Genomic DNA, 25056 nt, shown 5'->3' on the forward strand with positions numbered 1-25056 from the left:
CGCCCGGCTATTTTTTGGTTGCAGCCGTCATTGGTGTTTGGCGGGTCCGGGCTGGGGATTCGAACCCGCCACCTTAGTTGTACGTGGCTGGCGCCTTAGCCGGTTGAGCTATAGGCGCCGAGCCCAGGTTTTGATTTTTTAAATGATATTTAAAAGTCTAGAAATCAGAAATCTAGTATTTGATACTTTGTAATTTATACATACAGTTTTTATGGAAATTATCCTTGTAAAAAAATACCTGTGGCGGCGCCTGTGGCTCAGAGGAGTAGGGGGCCAGCCCCATATGCTGGAGGTGGCTTGTTCAAACCCAGCCACAACCAAAAACTGCCAAAAAATAAAAATAAAAACAGCTGGTATTTCTGGCAGAGTATCCACGTTAATACTGGTGGAAGATATTATATCTATAGATCAACATTATACAACAGAATAGCTAAATGAATCTTCTGAAATAAACAAGTTGATTATAATGAACTCTAGGATTAAAGGATTTTAGAAAAGCACAGTTTTCCTAGAAATCAAGTGAATCAAAATTCATGAGATAGTTGTTCAAGTTGGATCTTAGTATAATTTTGGCAAATCTGGTATAACTTTGCAGTTGTACATTTTAGAAGACGCTGGACACTATAAATGTTTAAAAAGGAGAAATAGGTGTGGCGGCAAACACCTGTAGTCCTAGTTCTTGGGAGGCTTATGCTACCAGATCTCGTGAGCTCAGTAGTTGAAGGCTGCAGTGAGCTGTGATGCTGCCACTGCACATGGCACAGGCAACAGGCTGGAACCTGTCTCTAAACAGATAGAAGGAAGGAGGGAGGGAGAGGGGAAGGAAATAAAGAAATAAATAGTGGCTTATATAGAAAATCTTCAAATCTGAGTAATATAATGGCTCTCTAAGGACATGCTATCTGTGAATAGTAGAGATTCCTGAGTGCTGTTCGTGGCCTTATTTTATACTCCCTTCACTATAGGATTGGGCGAGGAAGGCCCTCATCTTGGAGAAGGGACCAGTCTCACCTGTCTCTGAAGAGTCTGTGCTGCCCCTTGTTCAGACTTCTTGTAGTCACTTTCCTCTTTCAACCCTGTTCCCGCTCTGCTGCTCAGTGAGTTTCTAGTCAAAATACTGAGTGAATGCTACAGCCTGGAGGACTGAGCATCCCTTTTACTTTTGTCTTCTTTCAGATTCAGGTCTTTTCCTGTCCTAGCAGGAGTTGGAGACAAAGATTTGTGCACACAGATATAAGCCCTAGAGTTCAGATACGTGATCATTTAAGACTTCACATCTTAGTACTTGTAGATCAAACATTTTCCACTTTTTACCTGGTGATTAATACTAGCATTCTGAATAGCAGAGACAGGGTAAAAGGTTTTAAAACTTTAAAATGATTTTATACCTCAGTGGTTAGGGCGCCGGCCACATGCTCTGGGGCTGGTGAGTTCGAACGCGGCTCAGGCCTACTAAACAAACAAACAAAAAATAGCCAGGTGTTATGGCGGGCACTTGTAGTCCCAGCTACTAGGGAGGCTGAGGCAAGAAAATTGCTTGAGCCCAGGAGTTTGAGGTTGCCTTGAGCTATAACACCACAGCACTCTACCAAGGGTGACAAAGTGAGACTGTCTCAATTTAAAAAAAAAAAAAAGATTTTCCTCAAAAGTAAACCTCAGCATTAATCACTTGCAAGTGCAGAATCTCATCCTTTTATGTAGTTAACGTTTTATAAGGCAGCTAGTGCTTGTACCATGATAAATGATTACAGGAAAAACAATATTCGTAAGTATAGAAAGGCAACGGCATTTCATCTTTCATTTGGATATATGTTTGCAGGTCTCAGTCTTTACCATTAGGATGTAACCACAAAATTTCTTCAGCTTGTTTCTAAGTTGGACTAATTTTTCAAAATATATGTGAGTTGGCATAGTAAAGTAAACCATGCTAGTGGTGGAGAACATGTTTAGGTTGCCAGACTTGTTTTTGACTCGGGGTGTGATTCTCATCCCCGTCATCTACTCCAAATTGGCCTCTTCTGTTTACGTGGCTTCTTTGTCGGCTCTTCTGGTTGAGATACTTCTTTTTCATTAATTCTTACTACACCTGCTGACTGAAACTGTTAGCAAATCAGTTTCTCCAAGCCTTGGGTTCCTAATCTCTGTGGTGGAGAGAGGTCTAACATCCACCCTCCTTGCTTAATGAAGCACTGTGAGGACTGTATATGAGAGCTTATGGGTAAAAGCATGTTGTTAACTGTAAGTGCTGCAGAGATGTTATTTTATAGCAAAATATGGCAAATTTGAGGTAAAGATTTTGCTTTAATAAAAGTATAATTTTAATAAAAAGTATAATTTTTAATAAAAAGTATAAAGTAAGGCATTTTAAGGGAAATATAACTTTAGGCGTACATCTAAGCTAAAAGTGCTTTCTCATGTGGGACCAGTTTATGCTGAAAAATCAGACTTATAATGTAGAAAATATTTGTTTTCCTTCCAGCAGTTTGATAAAGTATTACATGTTTATTCCTTTTTTTTTTTTTTTTTTTTTTGAGACATAGTCTCACTTTGTCACCCTGGGTAGAGGGCCGTGTTATCATAGCTCACAGCAATCTCAAACTCTTGTGCTTGAGCAATCTTCTTGCCTCAGCCTCCTGAGTAGCTGGGACTTCAGGTGCCTGCCACAACACCTGGCTAGCTTTTCTGTTTTTCTTAGAGATAGGGTCTTACTCTTGCTCAGGCTGGTCTCAAATTCCTGAGCTCAAGCAATCCACCTACCTGGACATCCCAGAGTGCTAGGATTACTACAGTTTACTCTTTTTTTTTAAGAGACAGAGTCTTACTTTATCGCCCTCAGTAGAGTGCTGTGGTGTCACAGCTCACAGCAACCTCCAACTCCTGGGCTTAGGCGATTATCCTGCCTCAGCCTCCCAAATAGCTGTGACTACATGTACCCACCACGATGCTTGGCTATTTTTTGTTGCAGTTTGCCAAGGGTTGGGTTCGTACCCGTTGCCCTCTGTATATGGAGCTGGTGCCTTACCCATTGAGCCACAGGCACCGTCCAACTATAGTTTACTCTGAATGCTCTGAAGTGTTATTAATTTCCTCAGTAATGCTGTAAGTTTAAATTTATTTCTTGGTGTAGTACATGCAATAGAATTTGACCTATAAATTTAATTCCTGATTTCAAGGATGTATAACCTAAAGGAAAAGCAAGATCATCAGTCTGAGATAGTGGGTCTTGGTTGATTGTGTAGGGTTTTTTAAAAAGATACGGATATTTGGGGAAAACTTCAGAAGAAAATGCTCTTTGAGGTTTAACTTTAAGTAAATTATTTGGATAGCAGTTGGAGATGAATATATAAGTTACTATTTGTTTTTAATATAGTCATAGTTGTAATTAATTGTGTCATTAAACTAATAGTAATTTAATCGTACTATTAAAACTGTTTGAGGCTAGGCGGGTGGCTTATGCCTATAATCCTAGCACTCTGGGAGGCCGAGGTGGGTGGATTGCCGATCACCTGAGCTCAGGGGGTTCAAGACCAGCCTGAGCTACAGTGACTCTGTCTCAAAAAAAAAAAAGAAAATAGTTAGGCATTGTAGTCCCAGCTACTCGGGAGGCTGAGATGAGAGGATCACTTGAGCCCAGGAGTTTGAGGTTGCTGTGAGCTATAACGCCGTGGCCCTCTATCCAGGAACACGAAGTGAGACTCTGTCTCAAAAAACCCCACAAAAAACCCCCAACTGTTTGACACATAAAAATAACCAGAATATAGACTTAAGTAGGGAAAAAAGTTCATGGAACATTGTGTTCCCCCCTTTTTTTGTTTGAGACAGAGTCTCAAGCTGTTGCCCTGGGTAGAGTGCTATGGCATCGCAGCTCACAGCAACCTCCAACTCCTGGGCTCAAGCGAGTCTCCTGCCTCCACCTCCCAAGTAGCTGGGACTACAGGCGCTCGCCACAACGCCTGGCTATCTTTTGGTTGCAGCTGTCATTGTTTGGCGGGTCCAGGCTGGATTCGAATCCGCCAGCTCAGGTGTATGTGGCTGGCGCCTTAGCCGCTTGAGCCACAGGTGCTGAGCCTGTGTTCCACTTTTATAAATGTGTATTACACGTTAATGTATTTATGTTTTTGTATTAGAAAACATTTAGGACAATATACACTAAAATGTGAATGTGTCTGCTTTTTCGTAGTTTCTAATAATTTATATACACTATTTGTTCTTAAAGGCTGCATCTCACAGTGAAAAAGAAAGGCACATAGAGGAATAGAGTGAGAGGAGGAAAGGGGTGATTTTACACACTTAGGCAGCATGAGCAAAGGCCTAGAGTGGTCCAGGAGGAGAAATAGAAACTAGAAATAAAGTAGAAATAGAAGGCTGGAGAGATTCGAGTCAGCATTTTACTCTCTCTCTGCCCATCCTCTGCATGAATACAGTGCGTCCCTGAGTTACAAACATCTAGCTTATCTACAAGTCACACTTAGGAATAGAGGCTATTACAGGTAATACAAATTCAACTTAAGCACAAACCTACAGAACCTATCTCATTTGTAACCCAGCTACTGCCTGTGTTTATATGGCTTTTTGTATGAGGAATGTGAAGAGTTGGTTCTCAAGTTTTTCTAGTGAGACTCTTCCAGTGAGACTGGGGCCGAAGCTTGGGTCACTAGCACACAACTGTCCATTTAATACAGTATTTTATGCAGTTGTGTCTCTCTCCCTCCCAGCTACCCCTTAGCTTCACCACAGTTTACTGTCTTAAGAAGAGTCTTGTCCAAGCAGCAAAACGTATTTGCTTTCCTATGCTGCTGCTGACAGGTGAAAAGAGATAAATAGAAAATGGGCTTTCAAGTCTCTGTCTTCAGCACTCGTTGGCCAAACGTGCCTCTTGTTGGTATTTGCAAATCTTATTTGTTTTAATGGCATTCTCACTGCCTATGATACAATAGGAAAAAAAATCCTCTAGTATATAAAAAAGATTTTGTTCCTGCTGCGGTGACACTTGTCTAATAACATGCGATAATAATTTAATATTAACATAACAGTCCACTTAAAACAGACCTGCTTTGTGCTGACATTTCTCTTGGGCTTCTGTTTTGTCTTCCTGCTATGCAGTGTTCCAGCCAGAATGCCTCAGGACTTTGGTGTGTTTTTTTTCCCAAGATAACGTATGCCTTGAAATCATAAAAGAAGTTGAGCTAAAAATGTCATTAGCTGTAAAGGATTATGAGATACGACACATTTTGTTATCATTTGATTATCATTACATTTTAATAGATTTAAATGGTGTTGTAGATCCTTTGAGAGCAATAGCAGTTTGAATTGGCATCAGTGACATGAAACCTTTTTCTTTTTGTCTCCTGGACTAGGTTTCAGCATTAAAAGCAATGGCCACTCAGGGAGGCCCCAAATATACTCTCTCGCAGCAGCCTTGGGCACAACCAGGTATTCTGATTTTATTATTGTGGATTTCTTTTTTTGGATGTTATTAATTTGTATATATATGGTCCTTGCTGTGACAGCTTAGAGTAGGTTTCCTACTCACTCTGGGGTGGTACTATCTGAGCTTATGCAAGGCTCAGTTTGGAGCTGACAGGTCTTAATTGGCCAGCACTACTTCCATTTTAACAAGCGTTCCAAGGAGGGATGAATTTTAAGTATATACTCAGTTAAAAATAAACTACGGCTTAGATAGAAACACTTTGACTCTGCTGATATCTGTATACCTGCTATTCATTGTGTTTAAGCTTTGATGAAAATCTTACTTGATAGGACAAATTGTGAAAAGAGTACACCTATTTTTAATTATATAAAGCAGTGTTGGGCTATTATTTTGTTCCACTTTTTCTTCAAGTTACATCATCTCTTGACATTTTAGAGAGCTTGGAAAAAATATTGTAAAAATTGAGGTTTGAGAGTTGGCAGGCAATATTATCATCTGATTGGCAGATGTATTTGAGATATTCCCAATCTTATTCTTTATTAAATGTAAATTTTTTTGTGCTAGAGGTTTTTTTTTTTTCTTTCTGTCTTTAACTTTAGAAATTAGACATCTAAAATCAAAACTAACTTTGTGGGTTATTCTTGGTATGTTTTGTGGCATTTTAAATTACCATAAAACCAGAATAAATCATTTTATTAAATTGGTATTTCTGGCCATGCCCTGTCCCGTATTGTGATAGAGATCCTTTGAAACTAAAAAGGGCAAAATGGTAAAGAATCAATGTTTAGGGCAGGGCCTGTGGCCCAAAGGAGTAAGGCACTGGCCCCATATGCTGGAGGTGGTGGGTTCAAACCCAGCCCCGGCCAGAACCTGAAAAAAAAAAATCAATGTTTAATTATGGGTAAGTCATGTCCAAGTTGGAGGACTTTTCACTTACAAGAAAGACCAAAAATGATTCTAGCTTTATATCCATGAAAATTGGCTGTCTGCAGGCATCTGGAGTCAACTTTTTAATGTGATTGATTTTCCATATTGAAAGAATGTCGTATCTGTCAGGTGTTCATTTCCCTTGGGAAAAAGGATTGGAGCCATTCTAAGCCTCCAGAATGTTCATTTATTATTAATGCCGCAGGTTAATGTGAAGTTGAACTGAGAAATTAAAAGAGTAGCTATGTGTCTCTTAGCAGAGAATTATCAGTTGTCTTTGAAATGAAGACAGGCTTTTATTTAAGAAGTTCCTCTTGTGAACCTTGATGATGTCAATGCAGGGTTGAATTGATCGGATCACAGATAAACTTTGGGACTTGCTTTTAGGCCCTTTGTTTACTGTGACAGAGATAGGGAAGGTTTTACTTCCTTATTTTAAACATTTGTGTTGAAGTCTTCAACATCTCATCAAAAGAGCACACTTGATGGAGTATTACATTCTGTCAAAAGACAGAAAATCAGATTCTTTAACTGACAGTACTGGAAATTCTAATCATAATCTCTTGTAGTGTTAACTACCTGTCCTGATTCCTCATAGTCAAGGAGCAGAATTTTCAATTCATTAACTCAGAGTGGCTCTCGATAGAATTCTGATTGTTTTAGAATTAATTGGAGCCTCTGGCTCAAGGTTCCCATTGTACTTATAGGGCTTACTTAGAATTGGGAGCTAATTTTTATTTTGAATGTTTATGTAAATGAAACTCTTGGGTGCAACAAATCTTTCTTAAAATAGGTAGAAACTGGCAAAAGGCATGGGCATATTTAGTATATCTAAGCCAAGGTGCTTGATATATAATTAATGTATTGTTCTTTCCCTTTGGACATATCCTTTCTCTCAGAATTGAAGCCGTTTTCTCAAGTACAACCCTAATAGAATTCACAGTGTTAGGTGTATTGTGCTCTTAAGCACAACTAGAATTGTTATTAGTAAAGCAGGAGTAGATAAAAGGAAACTGACAAAAGGACAGATTGAAATAGGGCATGCTGTTTTGGTGAGAACATCTTAGTGAACACAGCAATGGCAGTTCAGTTTATCTTTTACGCAGTAGTTGTATCTTCTATCCCATTTTGCCACAGTAGAGATGTGAAGTTGGTTTCTCTTGGTCTATAATATTTAAAGCCCACACTTAAATGTCAAAGAGAGATTTATGGGCCTCTTGGGGTAGGAATATGGAAGACAATCTAGAAACTGTGTTGGGCCCCTCTGCCCTGGAAGCCGAGGGTTACTGGTTCATGCATACTTGGCCAGGTTCTCAGGAATAATTTTAGGATAAACTCACAGGAGAGTGAGCCATAAACTAGGGTGCCCATTCATTAATTTAACTCTGAGAATACACCCTTGTTAGGAATTAGAGGCCACATTATTCACTAGCCTGCACACCTACTTTCTGATTATCAAGGGCTCTGAAAACAGATTTAGTGATCACTGTTGAAGTGTGTTAGTGATAAAAGAACCAGAGCCCCTGGGAGGGAGTAAGAGTCTTAAAGGCGCTTTCATCAGTTTATGACAAATAAGCAATTCCTGGATTTATTTGTTCTTTCTTCTTGAGAGCATTGGCATTTTATTATCCCGCTTTACTGGAACTCTTCTCAATTGGAAAAAAAGGTATCTTTACATGGTATAAAATTTGAACTGTGAAAAGGTATAAAATGAAAAAATAATTCTATTTGCCACCTCCAGACTAGTCTTTCTCACAAAGCTAATCATTATCATAGTTCTTCCCCCCAAATTGTTGATGTATATACTAGCATGTGGATTTAAAAAAATGTTATCCAAATGAGATTGTACTATTCCTCTTGCTTTTTTTTTTTAAACTTCTTATGTATATAAGAACTTTTCTGTACCAGCACATGCAGCTCTGTCCATTCTGTTTATTAGATACATAGAATGCGTCATCAAAGCATGGTTTACTTTGTAATTCTGTTAATGGATACTTGAATTATTTTCAGTATTTTTCCCCCCACAGACGCTTCAATAAATGTTCCTATACACATCTTGATATTGTTATAAGTGTACCCATCAGTAGATTTCTAGCAGTAGAAATGTTAGAGGAAGGAATATGTGTATTTTAGTTTTGCTAGATATTGCTTAGTACTCCTCCTAAGGGGTTGAGGTGTTTTATAATCCCATCAGCAGTGGCAATAAAGATGCCTGTTTCCCCACACCCTTGTCAAACATGGATATGCATAATCTTAGTAATTTCTGTCAATCTGTAAATATCTCACTGCTTTAAATTTGCATTTCTGTAGTTATGAGTGAGGTTGAGCATCTTTGAAGTTATTAATCATTTTTCTAGCCCTCGGTAGAGTGCTGTGGCGTCACAGCTCACAGCAACCTCAAACTCTTGGGCTTAAGCGATTCTCTTGCCTCAGCCTCCCAAGTAGCTAGGACTACAGGTGCCTACCAGAACACTTGGCTGTTTGTTGTTGTTGTTGTTGTTGTTCTAGTTGTTGTTGTTTAGCAGCCCTGGGCTGGGTTTGACCTGCCAGCTCCAGTGTATGTGGCCGGTGCCCTAGCCACTAAGCTCCGGGTGCCAAGCCTAATCATCTTTTTCTTTGTAGCTTTCTAGGTAATTTTTCCTTTTAAATGCTTCATACAGTTCAGTACCCTTGTCCCTATAGCTTCTTCAGGCAATACATGGGGTTACAGTTATTTTGGTTACAGTTTCTGAAATTGTTTTCCCTTAGTGATGATATAGTTTAAGAATGTAACAATGGATATTTAGTTCCCCTCATATATGTGTAGATATTTTCTGAGTGATCTAAGCAAGATGGTTAGCAAACATTCCTTACTGTGAGTCAGTTCTGCAAATGAATATGCTCATTCCTTATGAAGTAATTCTTACTAGTATCTCTCTGAAAATGATTTTGTCTTTTTAACCTTAATCTCTTGTCTCCAAACTCCAAAGGAACATATTATAGCCTCCATGAAGGTCATTAAACATACTGGGGGAATTTTTTATTTTTTGCTGCTTTAGCCCTAGGGATTAGGATTTTGTATATAGTAGATATTTTAATGAATGTTTATAGGGCTTGTGATTAAACTTGATAAATTAACTAGAAAATGAAAGAAATTCTTTGGGGAAATAAAGAGTCTTTTAGTTCCTCTTCCCTTTTCCCCTCTGAATTAAAATGGAAATGTTTCTTCTCCTTTTCTTTGTGACACTAACGAGGTTAATTTCTTTCTAGCAAAGGTTAGTGACCTTGTAGCAACTGCCTATAAGACAATAAAAGCAAAGCTGCCTGTGACATTGAGAAGTATGTCTTTGTACCTGTCCAATAAAGATACTGAGTTCATCTTGTTTAAACCTGTGAGAGTGAGTATCATAATTCTTTGAGTTCTAGCCAGTGGCTTCCAAGTGTTCTTGCCTTGTCTACCATTTTCTTCTTCCTGAAAACACTTAGAAATGTTGATACATTATTCTAGTGAAGTTAAGAATTACTATGATTCTTGAAAGGTTTACAAAGCCTGCATCTGTGTAATACCTATTTTTTTTCACTTTGAATTTGTCTTAAGTTTTTTTGTTACCCCTGAAAGTAGAAATTTTTAAATAAACAAACAAGTAAAAATCAGACCCTTACATTGCCTGTGTCCCTATACTCAAGAGAGCAACATTTCAGGAATTATGCACCATTTTACTGGTGAGAAGTGGAAATAAATGGCTTGCAGCGGCCACCAAGGGATTAAATGTCAGAGCAAATTTTGGACTCTTAACTTCCAGTTGTTTGCTGGGCATTTTATATGTCTGGGAACGTTATTATCTTTTGTGTAAGAAATTACTGTTGAAGACTCTTATTATTCTCTAGGGGGACAGGGCTTGCTAGAGTTAGTTTTTCCAGGGAAAGTATTATCTGATAAGTCTCAGTTGGATTGTACCAGCATACAAAATATTAAGTGCAAATTATATACATATCTTTTGTAATATCATGAAAGATCTATTTCCTTCCCTCATTTTGGCAAATAACATTACTCTTTAACATTATAGTGCTTCATGTTTAAGATGACTTATATGATGTGATCTCTTCTCCTTCTCTGTAAGAATAATATTCAGCAAGTCTTCCAGAAGTTCCATGCTCTGTTAAAGGAAGAGTTCAGCCCTGCTGACGTCCAGGTCATTTCCTGTCCTTCCATGGAACAGGTAATCCAGAACAGTGAAGATCCCTATTACTTTTATGTGTCCTTGGGTATTTTACTTGAGTAGAAAATGTCTTTGGGCAAACATATTTTAAAAACTAGTTTTAAAAACTGCACATTATTTTATTCCAATGAGCAAGAATTCAAACTTTTAATTCTCTTAAACTTTGGGGGATGGTTTTAGAATGTTTAGTTGCATTTCAGTCCTTTCCAATATTGAATATTGCTGTGTTTACTATGAATAATGTGTTTGTGAAAGACTCAAATAGTGGCGTGTAGCTTGCTGAATAATTTGTTTAAAATGCGCATAAGATGCCCAAATTTCAAATAAAAAAATGGAAGTTATAGAATACCCATTATATATTTGGAGTAGCCTGGTGCTGTGGAGGCGGTTCTATGTCTGGTCTTCAGTTCGATTTAGAAATTTAGTATGTGGTAAGGACTGGAGAGTGTTGGGGACAGTGGTCGTGCTATTGAGAGCCTGGTTGGAATGGGTAGAGCTGGGGGAGAGGCACAGGTGATGGTGCAGTGTGGATGCATCTTTTGAGGAGTACATCTTCTGGAGGGGGATGGGAGCTGGGGGGTGAAATGGGGTCATTTTGTTTGGTTACCTGAGAAACAGATGAGGGAGGGGTCATTTAAAATCTTTAGGTCCAGAATTGTACAGTCAAAATACTTTCTATAAGTCATTTGAAGTAATTACTTTTTGTGATTATACCACTAACTTGATGTGTAGTTAGGTTTATTTTTAATATTTAGAGATTCTTTCCCTGTTTCAATTTTTTTTAAATTACCTAAAATGTTTCTATGATTTCCAAGTCAGAGTTGTAGAACAAGGTAAATTTGCCCTTTCCAATCTGCCCCAGCCTTTTCTCTCCCTCTCTGTAGATAACTACTTTTCTTTGTTGTTGTTGTTAAGAGATTGGGGAGGCGGGGTCTTACTATGAACTTGCAGTCTCAAGTAATCCTTTCGCCTCAGCCTCCTGTAGTGGGGACCATAGGCATGTGCCACCACATCTGTTTTATTTGTTTTACAGTTTTGGCCAGGCTGGGCTCGAACCTGCCCTACTCCTTGAGCCACAGGTGCCGCCTACCACGTCTGTTTTAGATGACTATTTTTATTAGTTACTATATTGTCCTTCCTTTTTTTTCTAAAGATAGGGGAAAGTGCATATTTATATGTTCATGAGGAAGATTGAGAGAGAGGAAAACATCTTGAGTAGACTGTGGGATAGAATCTCAGGAATAGTCCGGGGGAGGCCTTTGCTAGGCACAGATACAGGTGGTGGGCATGAGGGGAGCAGGTGGAGACTCACCTGAGTGCTTCATGTTTCTGAGTGACAAGAAGGGTCATCGCTGAGACTGAGTGGGGGAGGAAGGCTCACTTGAGTTTCACGGTTGTGATCATCCAAGAGAGACCGTTCACCCTAGTTGTCCAATTTTCTTTTTTCTCAGGCAGTTGCATGAAGGTAGATACAGCATAGCTGTATCGTAACGTCTAATATATGGCAGTACAAATTTTTTTGTAAGTTTGTTATAATTTCAAACTTAAGATGCAAGAATGGTGTAAGGTGCTCCCACATATCCTTTCCCTAATTTAACTTTGTTTCGTTTGCTTTGTTCTCACTTGTGCTTGTTCCCCCTGCACCCCATCACCGGAGATTGTGCCGCTTATGCCTCAGTAACTCAGACTGTATTTCCTAAGAACAAAGACAGTCTCTTAACGCTACTCCCATACCGTTATCCGAACACACTAAGTGCTGCCTTAGTGTCTAATCCACAGTTCACAGTCACATTTCATTAATGTCCCAGTAATGCCCTGTATAGAATTCTTCCCCCTCAGTCCAGGACCAGTCCCAGATTATGCATTGTTGTCAGGTGTCGCGTCTCTTTAGTTTCTTTTAACCAGGTGCCTTTCCTTTTTTTTTGTTTTTTTGTTTTTTTGTTTTCTGTTGTTTGTTTTTGCCATAGTCTCACTCTGTTGCCCTGGGTAGAGTGGCGTGGTGTCAACATAGCTCACAGCAACCTCAAACTTTTGGGCTTAAGTGATCCTTTTGCCTCAGTTTCCCTAGCACGTGCCCACTGCAATGTCTGGCTAGTTTTTCTGTTTTTAGTAGAGATGGGGTCTCACTCTTGCTCAAGCTGGTCTGGAACTCCTGAGCTCCAACCTGTCTCAGCCTCCTAGAGGGCTAAGATTACAGGCGTGAGCCACAGTACCCAGTCCTCCATGGCCTTTCTTGACCTTGACAGGCCAGATATTTTGTATCCTTCTTCTGGCAGCACAGATTTATAAAAGAGATTGGGGGGGGGCGCGGAATCTAGATTACCAAGGCAGTTGTATCATAGAGAAAGGTTCATAGCCAGATCTGTTTACCTATAGGTCCCCAGGTCCTGAGTGACAGGCACCTAGTGTGCAGGCTCCCATTCCCTTCCTGTCACCACTGTGACCTGGCTCTGATGTCCTGGCCCTCCTTTAGAGAGTAAGTAGGTCACCCCCTGTGGTTAGTTAGAGTAGGCAGGAGCTGAAATGCACTTGTCATGTGTGTTCTTAAGCATTTCAAAAGTCACGTAAAGAATTCAGTTTACACACAATTCTTACCACAACACATTCCGCGTAGGACAGTGTGCAGTAGATTATGTAGATGTATTTCTGTCATTTGTTAGTGTTTGTATAGTTTTGCCATCATCCTCCTTGGAGTTTAGATGACTAACAGCCTAGATTTGATGGTGGAGTGTAACTCTCCACAGGGCTTCCAAGCTCAGTGCCCGGTGGCAGCTTCAGAGATAGCCGGCTTTGTGGACCCGCTCCAGCCTGTTTGTTGGCCTCATAAAAATCTTGGTCTTTTTCTCTGGTGCTGTCTCTGAAGCTCTAATGGTTTTCCTCAGCAGGACTAACCTGCCTCTTCACTTTGCTTTTCAGCTGAGCCTCGTGCTGTCGGTTTCTAAGTGAGCAGGCCACCGGGCTGTGTGCGTGCATGGTCTGTTGGGAGGAGAGGGCTGAGAAGTCCTGCAGCCTGCAGAACGCTGAGGAATGTGAGGACGTCCCTGAGAGCCACACAAGCTTGCTGCTCGGTGCTGACTGCAAAGTGAAATACAGGCAAAGCGTTAAGACTTTAGTGTTTCCCTTTTAAAAGCATCAAAATGCCAAAGATTAATCTGTGAGTAGTGGTAACTGTCTCATTTAAATGGTCACAAGAAATATAAAGTTTTTAAGAGGTTGCCGTAGCGGCACGTAGTGAAATGGTTCCTCACAAAAGATGTGCAATGAAAACAGGTCACGATAAGTCAAGAAGAACTTCACAGAAACACAGCTAATGAGAACATTTGCTAGAACCTGAAACACTATAACACTTTTAACCACTGAGCATTCCGCAGACTGTTCTTTTAATTTGTGGAAATATTATTTCTACTCTCTATTTGCTGTAACGTTTCTCCTGTCATTTTGAAGTTTACGTAGTTTGGAGTAGATTGGTTGCTTCTGAGAACAGGTTCTGCTTTTCTGGGAAGTCAGGGTGTTCTCTTTCTCTCCGTTTGATGTGAGCTAGTTTGAAGATGCAGGGACCTGGTGTAAGGCTCCCGGCTCGGTATTCCTTGCGTTGGTAGGTACAGAACGTTGCGAAGCGAGAGCTGCAGTTTCCTCGTGATAGATGCGTGCACTGTCTTTAATGAGGATCTTCCTGGTCCCATAGTCAGTGTTTGTGAGTGCAGAGTACCAATTAGGTGTCTAAAGTCTGGCATATAATGGAGAGAAGGAAACCTGAAGAATAGCGCGTCTCCTGAATTAGGGTCAGGGTCGCCACCCTTCTGCGCACTGCCTTTGGTCTCAGCAGTTCTTTGAAAAGCGAACACTTTCACGTCCTGTCTGTTCCCTCAGCTGGCTGTGCCGTGTACCAGCTCTGTGAATCTCCAGCCCTGCTACAGCAGAGTACATTTTACCACCAGACATGAGGCTGACAAACACTGCCCACACCATAGAACTACCGTACCATATCATAGCAGGGATCGTAAATAAATTATGTACATCCATGAATTTTCCCACAAATTCTTATTTCCTGATTGGACTGCTTTTGTTTCCAGTGTTACAGTAAATGTAACCTGCTTCTTGGTTCAAAAGGAATTCTGAGTTATTGAAACACTAATCCAGGGGTGGGACACTTCAGAGGGTTCTGGAATGGGACCAGCAGTCCCGGTGGTGCCGTCGGTGCCTGAAACTCACTAGTCATGACCGAGCCAGCACTTTGGTAGGGCACAGGTGCGTCTATATCCTGATGTCTGTCGTGTGTTAACAGGTCACTTGTTGTTCACTCAGTTTAAATTGGTGATGGATGATGCTTGATAGAGCTTATTACTCTATATAGGGGAAGGTAGAAGGTAAGAGGGTCCATGTTCGTTCTTTGCCATGAAATGAATAAATTAGGAAGATTATATTTACTTAACTGTTTTTAAATACCTGTTCAATGAAATAAACTGTAAAATATCCAGTTTTTTGTATTATATGTACATTTGATTTTTTAATAGCCTTTCCAAAGAAATGAGGGCATGATTATTATACTATAAATACTGTGACTGATTTAATTTGATGTACAGGGAAAAGTGTATTCTTAAGGATAAAAATATTTAACGGCACTCATACTTGTGTTTTGATCTTTTATTTCTTGAAACACTCAGACACTTTATAAAGTGCTGAGTAGGTGACAGTGATCCAGCTTGTTTGCTAAATGAATATTTGTTTAAATCTGTACAGTTTCAAGTGTTTACTTATACAAAGAGTGTACATACTTTCAAATAATTAATTTAAAGTGCTTTATATTATTTGGCTAGAAATTGCTGTTTTTAATAAATGTGAATTTTTTAAAAAATAAAGATTTTTGCTTCCTACTTTGTCTTCATGTGTCTCATATGCATGTAGATTCTGTTAAAATTTTGTATTGAAATTTTGATTAAGGTAACTTGGAGATTCACATCCCGTTGTAAGAAAGAAGACAGATCCCATGAACCCTGTATCCAGTTTCTTACATTATAACAACATCTTTGAAAACTATAGCACAATATCACAACCAGGATATTGATGTTAATACACTCCACCAATCTTAGTCACATCTCCCCCGTTTTACTTGTACTGTGTGAATTCCTTTGGCAAGATAATTATCTTGGAAAGATTTATTTTGAAGCATCCTAATGCTTCATTTGTTAAAAGACAATTTCATTGTTTCTTTGTTTGCAAAACTGCCAATTTCCTGAATACTGTCAGCACAAATAATTATATTAAAATTTAGTATTATTGTAGTAGTAATAAACACACATTCCCCCCATCTCCCCACCCCCATTTTCATTTTCTCTTCTTTTTTCTTTTTTAAGACAGTCTCTCACCATGTTACCCTTGGTAGAGTGCTGTGGCGTCACAGCTCACAGCAACCTCAAACTCCTGGGCTCAAGTGATTCTCTTGTCTCAGCCTCCCAAGTAGCTGGGACTATAGGTGACCACCACAATGCCCGGCCATTTTGTTGTTGTTGCAGTTGTCATTGTTGGTTAGCTGGCCCAGGGTTGGGTTTGAACCCACCAGCCTCAGTGTATGTGGCTGGTGCCATAACCACTGTGCTATGGGCACCAACCCTCTCCCCCACCTGTTTTAACAATACCATCTCTTACAGCTCTCTTCTACTGTTACATCATGAGTAAGAGGGAATAGTCAGCCTTAGTCAACCTTAAAAGCCATTAGTTAAAGGAACCTGGGGATGTTGATGGGAGATTCTGCTTCTCAGAAAAGAGGGACCTTATTGCTTCCCTTTTGGTGCACTTTTCTACTGTGGTTGTTCTTTGAGACAAGGAGTCATTTGCCTGAACGGGCTGGGGTATAGTTCAATGACCAGCTCTTGAACTCCTGGTCTCAAGCTGTCCTCCCACTTCAGGCTCCTAAACTGCTGAGATACAGGCATGTGCTGCCCTTTCTGGCCCTGGTTCTTTTGCTAGCTTAGCTGTCTTCTGTTCCTCAGCACTGAATTTATACAAAAAGGAAACAGCTGCTAGAAACCCAGTACAGCCTGATAGATGTATATATATGTATTTTTTTAAATGAAAGGTTTTAAAAAACCTTTTTTTCTGATTGTAGATATGTGCTCACTACTAGACGTTTCTGTAGTGCTTAAATTTTGGTTTAAAATGTGAAAGTCTTTCATAAATGAACCTTCAGTTGTAAAGTACAATTAAATGTTTGGCATATAGCTTCCAGATTTTTTAAATGTATATTCCAAAATATTTTTTCATACAAGGTTGGATTCTTTTACACATTTTAAATGAAAGCCAAGTGGGTTTGGGTTATCAGTGTATGCAGACACACACATACAGATGTTCATATTCTGTTGCTGAACTTTCTGAAGGTAAGTTGCGGACTTCATTTCTTTTTACCGCTAAATTTTACTCCTAAATAATTCAGAATGGAGTATTCTCCTACATAATCCCAATAGCGTGATCACACCTTAAAAAAATAAATTCAATAATATATGTGGTCCATATTTCAGTTTCTCTAATTGTCTCCCTAAAATGTCTCAGCTTTTTTTAAAACTCAAGTTCACACATTTTACTTGGATGTCACTTCTCTTTCGTCCTTTTTTAATTTAGGCCATTCCTCTTATGTATTTGTTTGCTTGTTTTCATAATACTGGCTTTTGGGGGGGACCGGGTAAGAGTCTTAGTCTTATTTTATAGAATGTGCCACAGTCTAAATGTTCCTGAGTTTTCCCATTAGTAAATTCAGAATACAAGTGCAGGACATGCATTATTTTCAAATGCATGGAACATTTGCCAAGATAGATGTGCCAGGCCATAAGAAAACAAAACAACAAAAAATCCCAAACGTGATCTGTAGCAGTGGCCTCAGCAAGTGGTGATCTGTCCCTCTCTGCCAGGGGACACGTGGCAGCGTCTGAAGATAACTTGGGTTGCATGACTGGTGTGTAGGGGGTGTTACTGGCTTCTAGTGGGTAGAGGCCCGAGGTGCCTGCATAGGACAGTCCCCACAGCAAAGAATCACGTGGCCCTAAATGTCGATAATGCAGAGGTCGGAAAGCTTGCTTGTTCAGTAGGAGCCTCCCGAGCTCCAGCACTTGCTATTCCCTTCACCTGGCTTAGTTGCTGTTTTGTTTTTTGTCCCTCAACCCTAATCCAGATTGCAAGCTCCGTGGGAAAGGAACTTTTTTTTGCTCATGCCCAGCACCTGGAGCAATGTGTGCGGTGGTGCCCATAAATATTTGCTGAGGGACCATTGCCTGAGTCCCACACCATCCTGTGGCTACCAGGTGCTGCCCTTTCTCTATCCCAGACAGCACTGCAGTTCCTCCCCACCCCTGTATTTCCAATGGCCTCGCCTTGGGTCAAGGCCCTCATTCCCAGTTCTTTGCTTAGAACATTGAAATATCTTTACAACAAGAGCCCAGTCTTAGAAAGCTTTAACCTCCTGCAGATGCACAGGCTCTGCGCCCTGGTCTACTCCCCATGCATCCTCTGTGCCTGTCATTGTCCTCGAATGCAAACAAGCCATCACTGTCTACCTTGAGAAGGAAAGGACTTTATTGGAAAGATACAGGGGACTGTGGGGACAGACCAGAGGCTGGAGAACCAGAAGGATAAAAACGGAAGGCTTCACAGGTCCGTTTTGTTTTCAAAGCAGAGAAAGTTGGTCCATACTATTTCCACTGCTATGGCAGAGTCTGGGCTTGGTCACTGCAGCTTGCTTTTATCTTAGGCCAGCTAACCACCCCCACCCCTTGGGGCGTGTGTGTGTGTGTGTGTGTGTGTGTGTGTGTTTGGTTTCTAAACTTTAAGTGCTGGAACAAAGGAGGACAATTTTCTTTGGGTCACTTAATTTATTGCCTCTTAGCTACAAATTCCCCATTTTTGCCCTACATTGAGATTCTTCACCAGCTGTGCAGTGCTAGGCTTTGCTGGGTGGTGGAGGGACACAGTATGGCCTGGGGGAGGTGTCTACTCTGTTTCTGGTGTGTGCTTTTCCTTCCTTGTGCTGCCAGCAGAGGCTGGGCGGTCTGGCGGCACTCCTGGTGGCACTCACCCTCTGGTGAGTTTTCCTGGCATCCCAGTGAGCAGCATCTGTGAACCAGCCTCTGTGCCCCTGCAGCCACTTCCTGCGTACTTGCTGCCCCACACAGAGATAGTTGCACCCTGCTTTTGCTGTTCAATTCTTAAAGTTCTCTTTTACCCTTTTTAGTATTAACCTGGTATTGGTTCACATGGAGTTTTTCCTGTTCAAATAACTGGTTTGATCTCTGACTACACCTTAACTGATACAATCTATCTATTTTTTTTGTTTCTGTGGTTGGAGGCAGGGTACTGCTGCCCATTACTAAATGCTCTCAGGGTGATTCCTCATAGAGGAGGACTGGGGTTTGGACAGCCAAAGGAAGAGTCGTGTCCAATGCATCTCCACATGCCATGACCTGTCTCTCCGAGTCGTCTGGGTCTCTGCATCTCTGCACACGTTGCCTTTGCCTCTCCCTGGATCTCCCAGAAATGCCACACCCCAACTTCCTCTTCATCCTGCAGCTCAGTGCCATTCCTGGTGCCCCTTTTCCTGAGCTCCACTGGGCTTCCCTGATAAGGCAATAGTGGCATCATTCTGCTGCTGCTCTCGTCTCTGTCCCCTGGCTCTAATCTCCAAGAGCAGAGGGCCACTCTCAGCACATGGTGGGTGTTCAGTGTGGATTTGTTGCATGGCCCAGCTAAACACCCTTAATTACCTTGGGATGTTTACTGATTATTTACCCATCAGGAAATCCTCGAGTATAACCTACCAGGGCAATATTGTTGGTAAACAGCCCAACTTAATTTTCATTTCTAGAAGTGCTTTTTCTGCCAAGTTACTGAAAATAAAAAGATGCTGAATCAGAGAGCATTTGTTCTCTCAGGAATGTGGGGGACTGGGAGGGGTTGGGGTGTGCGGCAGAGTGTTATAGGTTCAGTTTGGTCCCCCCAAATTCATATGTTGAAGTCCTAACCCCTAGTGCCTCAGAATGTGACCTTACTTGGAAATGGGGTCATTGCAGATGTGCTTAGTTAAAATGAGGCCGTGCTGGAGTAGAGTGGGCCCCTAATTCAATACATTTGGTGTCTTTAAAAAGGAAATATGATAGACATGTACACCCACTCACAGGGAGAGCGCCGCGTGAAGGCTGGAATGTGCTGCCACAAGTCCGGGAACTGTCACAGGCTGGGACGGATCCTCCCCTAGTGCCTTCAGAGGGAGCGCAGCCCTGCTGACCCTGTAATCTTGGACTCTAGTTTCCAGAACTGTGAGTCGGTAACTTCCCATGGGTTCAAGCCATTCAGTGTGTGGTACTTTGTTACAGCAGCCTAGCAACGAATACAGAAGATGGGACGTGGATTTTTCTGGTCCTGGCCATCCTGTGGGCTACTTCCTTACTCCATGGTCTATGAGGGGTTGTGATTCTCTTCCTTATAGAAATAGTCCCTGAGGACTGTGGGGCTCTACCCGGCCTTGGATAACAGCCCCCACACGGCAGCAGTTATACTAAGAGCTGGAAATCCACATTTCTCTGTGAAATCTCCTGTCTTTTAAATGTTTGGCAACAGAAGATTTTAAAACAGGGTGCGTCCAAAGAAAATGCCTCTGCAAGTCTGACTGTTTCCAACTTCCATGTCTATGAGATAATGTCAGAAGTCTCGGGCAGGGAGAAGGCTCGGGAGAGGAACTGGGTGGTGATAATAAGAGCCAACATCTATTCAGCACTGCTCTGAGTGGTCCACCTGTGTCATCTTCTTTAATCTTCATTGTGACTCTGAGCTATATTCTTTGATCGTCTTATATGACAGAAGAGGAAACTGAGTCACAAGGGCTCACTACCTTCCCCAAAGTCACATAGCTAAGCAGTAGTGCTGAGACCCAAACTGAGGGCCATCTGGGTCCAGGGAGCATGTGACTTCAGTTCCATCCTGGTGTGTGGTGAGGGACGGTGGTGGGGGTGGGGCTGAGGGATGGCTGCAGGCTTGGCGTGTGCTCCGGGCTTCTGCTTTTGATGTGTGGCTGGACTGGGTTGCTGTGTACACTGAGCATGGGTGCAGAACTGAGCAGACACTCAGACTCGGTGGTATGTGCAGGGACGCTGCCACAGGAGTCACATATGCCATTTGTGGCTCATTGCCTTGCACCAAAGAAACAGTGTTTTAGGCGACAGGCCGGAAGCAAGAGTGACTGTCTGGTGCCCTGCCCCTGTCAGGCTCTGGTCTGGCTCAGCTGCGTGGGGGTGGTCTGGGGGGAGACAAGACACCAGTGAAGGTTGGTAGTGGAGATCAGCACGGAGGTGGCACTTGGGTGTCACAGGTCATAGCAGGAAATGGCTCATTGCCAGGCTGAGCCTGGGGAAGGGGTTTTCTATACTGTTTTGGTTGATGCTGGAGTGAAGGTCATCCTGGGAAGTTTGTGGGTGTCTTGGGGTTGTGTAAAAGGCACTCTGTTGGAGCTGTCCGGCTTGAGCCTCCCATTTCTAGAAACTTCTGCCTCTCCTTATGCTCAGGCATTGTTGGTAGCTGTGTTTATAAGACACAACCCCACCCTCTCTTACCACCCTGGATGGGACTAAGTAGTCTCACTCAAACAGGATCAACCAGGGTCATTGGGCCTCTTTTGAGAGAGAAGGGGAGACAAAGGCGTGTTAATGAGATGCTTAGAAAACACGCCACGGAAGTGGGAGGCTGAAAATCCTTCTGGCTGGCCATCCTTGCTGAGGCCCCTTATGTCCCTCGCTATCCAGTTTACACATTTCCTGTTGTGTTTCAGCTGCTTGTGTTTATAATTGTTACCTGTGACCGACGTCCCAGCTATTGGAGGGAGCTGGCGTGGGGGTCTTGCTGGGCTCCTGGTTTGGGGTCACAGTGTAGGCTGGTGTGGGCTTGCTGTCTGGGTTTCCCTCTGCCTTGGTGGGGGTGGGCAGGGATGTTTGTGATGTGGTTAGGGTTGGAGAGAGCCTTGGGGCAGTACAGGAAGTGTGGGAGGCCCAGGCGCTGAGCTTCCCCTCCCCTCCTACTTAGCTTTAGGAAGAAGCACTGTGTTTGGGGGGTGCTGCATAGAGGTTGACATATGATTTGTGCAGAGTAAGCAGCAGCTTAGTGGCTGGGACTGCTCCTGGGACTGGCCCAGGACAGAGGCTGGTGCCAGAAAATAGATTAGGGACAGTAGCATTTGGAGATGCCTTGAGCTGTTGACCTTGGGGTGGAGAGTCGTTAAAATACCCATGTTGTCACTAGAGTGGTGCCACTTTGTAGTTGAGTGGGCTGGAATGCCCACTTTTACTACACGGACTTCTGTGTGATCCTGGGTAAGTCATTTAAACTCTCTGAGCCCCAGTGTCCCTGAAAAAAGCCTGCCCACATCACAGCCACACGAGCTAGAACTTGCAGAGTACTGAGCCCAGCGCCCACTTGGCTCATGACACGGGCTTGGTGAATAATACCAAGTATCATGAGGAGGTCTGAGAACGCTGTGTGGGGCTGTGCTCTGCTGGCCTTACCCAAGAGAAGCATGTTGGACAAACACTTCCCTGAGCTTCCCAGATATGAAAGGAAGGCCAAGCTAACAACAATTTGGAGTGGCACTTACTGAGTGGTGTCTATGAGCCAGACACTATTCTAGGGACTCTGCATTTATTAAGCAATGTAAAACTCTCAGCTCTATGGTGGTACCTTCTATTTCTAGATCCATTTTACAGATGAAGAAACTGAGGTAGAAAGCCATTTGCCCAAGATCACACAGCCAACAAAGGGCAGAGCTAGGCTTCAAGCCTGGATAGTTAGTGTCCTGGGTCAAGGCAAGGACTCACAGCCACAAGAGAACTGCTGCATTGTATGAGACCTGCAGGGACAAGCAGGACAGGCATTGACATGTGTTGCCCACTGAAACAACAACTGTTTGTTCCAGTGTTGTTAAGTCAGAGCTGACTGCTGAAGCTTTTGGCCTGGAGAAGCTGGAAAAGACCCGGAACCATTTGGTAACCACCCAGCCAGATCCTGTCCACCCCTGCAAATATGTGTGTGTATGTGTTTTAAACAAAGGAGTCTCAAATTACAAACCAACTCTCAAGAGACATAATAGGTCTTTGGGGTTTTCCCTGCAATTCCTGAGGACTGCCCCGTCCCAAGACATTTGGGTTGGAGAAGCTGGAGAAGCCCCGGAATCATTTGGTAACTACCCTAATACCAGGGTAGAGACTGCCTGTTCGTTGAGTTAGTGTTTGTTAGCAAGAACTTGGCGTCTTCTATGAAGTTTTCCAAATCAGAAATAGTCTGGTAACTCAGGACCTTACTTATTTTTCCCAGAAGGATCTGGATCTTCCGACCCAGGGGCCTGGCTTCCACCTCCAGGATTGCTTTGCTCTTCATTTCACTCAGCACCTCCGGGATTATGAACTGTGGGGATTCACAAAGGCGAGGTGAGGGTCACTGCTGCCCGGTGCCACACCTTCCACCCAGCTCTGTGCCAGTCTTCCCTGGAACCTTTGCTCTCAGAGCAAACCTGTGTTCCCAGCCTTGCCCCCTGTGACCTTCTTGCTGCTCCCCAAATACTCTCGCTCATATCTGGCCTGTGCTTGTGGCCACATGGGTTATGGTGATGTGGGCTGAGGCCAAACCCCAGGCTGACCCCTGCCTTCCAAAGGCTGCACGCTCCTTCATGGGGCTGGGCTGCACCCTGCTGGGGCCAGGGGACTTCATGATGGTGGCCTACGAGCCCTGCTTCCATCTTGGGCTTCCCTGGCTTCTGTCTGGGTTTGCCCCAGTGAGGCCACCTCTGGCCAGTTCTGCCTTAGTTTGTAACCTACCGAAGATGGAGAAAGGATTCTCCTGGAGGGGAATAGTGAAGGCCAATACGCATATATTCTGTGTTTGCAAGGTGACTAGCTTTGCAGTGTCCTTGACTTAGCGTATCTGTTTAAGCCAGATAACACCAGGGTTCATGCCACAGAAGATGGGCCAGCACTGGCCAGGCCGTGGAGACCTGGGCGTGGGGAAGTTACATGAATGTACTTCCATGTGGTTAAGCACTGGAGAAATGAAGATGGCCTTGTTTTTCTACATATCTGTGTGCCACAGAATAGGGCCCAGAGGACTGTGGCACAGCACTGTGGTCCAAGCCTGTATTCACTACAGTAGGCACCCTGCCTGGAAGGTGTGTGTGTGTGTGGGGGGTGTTGCTGCCTTACCTGATACTTGGTGCCCATATTTATAGATATCCGCTTCCATTTGTGGGCAAAGCGGAAGATGATCTTATCCTGGCTCCTTATGTGAACCTGGATGTACTGGTTGATTTTCAGGGAGATATGCTGGAAAGGGGGTGCGTGGATGTGGATGTCCAGATTCCACCAGTTCCAGGCCTTCTGCTGTTGGTCTTTGAGGAAGTAGTAGCCCAGGTTGAGGTTCACGTTTACCCTAGAGGAGAGAAGGCACGTCAGGCTCAGCCCAGGGTACCCTGTCCGCCCCTATGCCCGGTTGGCCACAGGAGCTTGGTGGGTGGAAGAAGTTCCAACACGAAGGCTAAGCCAAGGCAGGCACTGCCCCCAGCCCCACCACATGCTTGCTCTCCCTCTCTCTCCTCCTCTTCCAGCTCTGCCACGCTCTTCCCCTGCCTGGAAAGGTCCCCTGCCCGATGTGACATGCCTGGTGCCTATTCATGCTTTGAGTCTCAGCTCAGCGTCACCTCCTCAGAGGGTACTCCTGTCTAGCCCCTCTGCTTCCCGCTGGGACTCTATTGCCACTCTGTGTTAGTTTCCTTCTGATAATTTACAGATAGAGATGGTCAATTCTCATTATTCCCAGTAGTGCTCTATAAAGCCAGATTTAGTGAATACTGAACCCGTAGCTTGTTCAGGGAAATATGCCATCGATATATAGACACACACGCATACGTATCTCCTCTAGATTATAATCTCAAATCCCCAAACATTCCATCCTGCTAGATTCTGTTATATTTTACAAGGAGAAAAAGAGGCTCAGAAGTGTCATGTTCCTTGTATAAAGGACAAGAGAAACCAAGGAGTGGTGAGGGCAGGAGTGTGGGCATGGGAAGCTTCCCTAACGGGCAGAGTGAGCACTGTTTTGGTGATGGCGTACTGAAAGCCCCGACTTGAGCATATTGATACAAGCTGTCCAGGTAATAGAAGCTCCTATACCCCTTTAATTAATATTTTGAAATAAAAATGATTTAAAAAATACTGTATCATTACTTTAAAGAAGTGTCATGTTTCAGAACTTTTATACCGTCTGAAAGAAAAACAAAAAAGAAGTGTCATGTGACTTGCCTGAGTCTGCTCCACAGGTGCTGCCGGGATTCAAACCCGTCCAGCTGGCCCTGGGCCAGAGCTTCTTGCACTAGACTGCCCTTCCCTGGCCATGCCCCCACCCCATGTCTGTCACTTGGTCACCTCACTGGGAAAGCTGAAGCAGAAAGGCAGAGTGTGGCCTTGCTCAGTCTCAGATGGGAAC

The 25056-nt window shown here is 42.9% G+C and overlaps 2 protein-coding genes across 5 annotated transcripts in view; one reads left to right on the forward strand and one right to left on the reverse strand.

The window, feature by feature from the left end:
- Window positions 1-15436, forward strand: part of COG3 (component of oligomeric golgi complex 3) — a 70510-nt gene extending 55074 nt beyond the window's left edge. For 3 of the 4 annotated variants that reach the window (XM_023513588.1, XM_023513589.1, XM_023513590.1), the window contains 3 exons: window positions 5358-5433; window positions 9608-9735; window positions 10459-10664. In XM_023513588.1, coding sequence (XP_023369356.1) covers window positions 5358-5433; window positions 9608-9735; window positions 10459-10620 — 366 coding nt within the window. In that variant the 3' untranslated portion in view covers window positions 10621-10664. Of the gene's footprint in view, window positions 1-5357; window positions 5434-9607; window positions 9736-10458; window positions 10665-13473 lie in introns of those variants that run through there. The other variant, XM_003790358.3, reaches the window with a different exon arrangement.
- A 7334-nt stretch (window positions 15437-22770) lies between these two features.
- ERICH6B (glutamate rich 6B) overlaps window positions 22771-25056 on the reverse strand; it is a 47263-nt gene continuing 44977 nt past the window's right edge. Inside the window, exons 7-8 of the mRNA XM_012805476.1 lie at window positions 23778-24003; window positions 22771-22986 (exon numbers count right to left, since the gene is read on the reverse strand). Coding sequence (XP_012660930.1) covers window positions 22771-22986; window positions 23778-24003 — 442 coding nt within the window. The remainder of the gene's footprint in view (window positions 22987-23777; window positions 24004-25056) is intronic.

Source organism: Otolemur garnettii, unplaced genomic scaffold (genome assembly GCF_000181295.1).
Source record: "Otolemur garnettii isolate 467f Iridium unplaced genomic scaffold, OtoGar3 scaffold00043, whole genome shotgun sequence".
Taxonomy (NCBI): Eukaryota; Metazoa; Chordata; class Mammalia; order Primates; family Galagidae; genus Otolemur; species Otolemur garnettii.